The sequence below is a fragment of the Oncorhynchus keta genome, chromosome 3 (assembly GCF_023373465.1).
Source record: "Oncorhynchus keta strain PuntledgeMale-10-30-2019 chromosome 3, Oket_V2, whole genome shotgun sequence".
NCBI classification, from domain to species: domain Eukaryota; kingdom Metazoa; phylum Chordata; class Actinopteri; order Salmoniformes; family Salmonidae; genus Oncorhynchus; species Oncorhynchus keta.
In genome coordinates this window covers 20,167,804-20,170,150 of record NC_068423.1, presented here as the reverse complement: position 1 = coordinate 20,170,150, position 2,347 = coordinate 20,167,804, and the positions used below count along the sequence as shown (strand labels likewise).

Sequence of the window (2,347 nt, the reverse complement as noted above, 5' to 3'; positions counted from 1 at the left end):
TTGAGGTAACAACAAAAATATTAAGTAGCTAAAAACTACACTACATCAGTACGGAGTCCAGGTTTATACAGATGTCCAGTGTTAGGTATTTACAGATGGAGTCCAGTGTTAGGGCAATACAGATGGACTCCAGTGTTGGGGCAATACAGATGGACTCCAGTGTTAGGGCAATACAGATGGACTCTAGTGTTAGGGCAATACAGATGGACTCCAGTGTTGGGTATTTACAGGTGGACTCCAGTGTTAGGGCAATACAGATGGACTCCAGTGTTGGGTATTTACAGATGGACTCCAGTGTTGGGTATTTACAGATGGAGTCCAGTGTTAGGGCAATACAGATGGACTCCAGTGTTAGGGCAATACAGATGGACTCCAGTGTTAGGGCAATACAGATGGACTCCAGTGTTAGGGCAATACAAATGGACTCCAGTGTTGGGTATTTACAGATGGACTCCAGTGTTAGGGCAATACAGATGGAGTCCAGTGTTAGGGCAATACAGATGGACTCCAGTGTTAGGGCAATACAGATGGACTCCAGTGTTAGGGCAATACAGATGGAGTCCAGTGTTGGGTATTTACAGATGGATTCCAGTGTTAGGGCAATACAGATGGAGTCCAGTGTTAGGGCAATACAGGTGGACTCCAGTGTTGGGTATTTACAGATGGACTCCAGTGTTAGGGCAATACAGATGGACTCCAGTGTTAGGGCAATACAGATGGAGTCCAGTGTTGGGTATTTACAGATGGATTCCAGTGTTAGGGCAATACAGATGGACTCCAGTGTTAGGGCAATACAGATGGAGTCCAGTGTTAGGGCAATACAGATGGAGTCCAGTGTTGGGTATTTACAGATGGACTCCAGTGTTAGGCAATACAGATGGACTCTTTTCCCTTTCCGACTGATCCCCACCAACCCCCTGTGTTAGTCCTATGCAGTCATCGGTTAGTCTTATAATGGGAGAATGTCCACCTTCTCGGTGTGCTTCCAGTGTTAGTCATTGGGGTTTGAGGAGCGAACGCATCGCTTTAGTGACCTGATCACTCCTCCACTCTTCTTTCTGCGCCGCCCACTCTCACGGTACGACGACTTACGAGACAGCACCGGTGTCCCCTCCTCCTCTGTACCTTCTCCCTCCTCCTCTCCTCTCATTACCTCTCCTTCTCTTTCTCCCTCTGCTTCTCTCTGTACATCTCCTTCTCTCTCTACCGCTCCTCGCTTTCTATCTCCCTCTCTGTCTCCTTCTCCTTTAGTGTCAGTCTCAGTCTCTATAGCAACAGTCGCCATGCTATTAATCGATAAGGGTGTGACAAGGGTTGCCTTTGGAGAAGTTGCCATGAAAGTGGCCTTTCTTTTGTTTGTGACAGGGGTTGACGTGGTTGCGGTTTCCATGGAAGCGGTCTTGAGCTTGGTTGTCATAACAGGGGTTGACGTGGTAGTGGTTTCCATGGGAGGGTTCTTGGTCTTGGAAGTGGTTTCTGTGTTTGTGCTGTCTGTCCTGGTCAGGAGTTGTAGGTGTTTCTGGAAGATACAATTAGATTAGAGAAACATTTTTAACATATAGAAACCATCACCTGAATAGTCGAGCTACACACACACACACACACACACACACACACACACATCTGTAGGGATGGAAACCACACAGGGTTAACACACACACACACACACACCTACACACACCTGTAAGGTTGAGCTGAGCACCTCTGGGTCCAGGGAGGCTCCGTAAACATCCCAGGTCAGTCCATCTTCATCCCACTGCACCTGTTTCATACTACTCCTCTTCTTGCTGTGATCCCTCTCTCCACTCCTCCTCCTCTCCTCCTCCTGTACCACCACCTTCAGACAGGACCTCCTCCTCCCCATCTCCCCCAGCGGGGGAGAGATGCTCTCCTCCCACTTCACCTCCTCCTCACTCTCCTCTCCAGGGCTGTCCAGACAGAACATACTGGAAGAAGGCAACATCAGGTTGGAGTGGGAGTCAAGCGATGACCTCAGGTTCAACCTTGACCCTGGAGGGGACCCCAAGATTGACTGTGAACCTAGATAAGAGTTGTAGCCAATGTGGGAGTGGGACCGAGGGGGGGACACCAGATTACTGTCCGACCCATGATCCTTTATGGAGCTCTGGAAGGACTTTGACCCTAGAGGTGACCCCGCCTGCACCCCTACCTCAACCAGCTCCCTCTGTGATGTCATCGTCCCCTCATCCTTGAACCCTGACCCCTGGGGTGATGACGTCATCAAGTTCATGACCCCTGAGTGGGCAGAGTTATAGCAGCAGCGGTGGCAGCCATCCAATCGCGAGTCACTGAGGGAGGAGACTAAAGTCACCGACCTCTGACCTCG

At 49.9% G+C, this 2,347-nt stretch overlaps 1 protein-coding gene across 1 annotated transcript; it reads right to left on the bottom strand.

Annotated features, from left to right (window-relative positions):
- Positions 1 to 792: 792 nt before the first annotated feature.
- On the bottom strand, positions 793 to 1,800 carry LOC127913474 (uncharacterized). The gene is made up of 2 exons (XM_052485504.1): positions 1,682 to 1,800; positions 793 to 1,519 (listed from the first exon to the last, which is right to left on the bottom strand). The coding sequence occupies exons 1-2, from the start codon at positions 1,769 to 1,771 to the stop codon at positions 992 to 994; spliced, it is 618 nt and encodes a 205-aa protein (XP_052341464.1). The 5' UTR covers positions 1,772 to 1,800; the 3' UTR covers positions 793 to 991.
- Between the last annotated feature and the right edge of the window lie 547 nt (positions 1,801 to 2,347).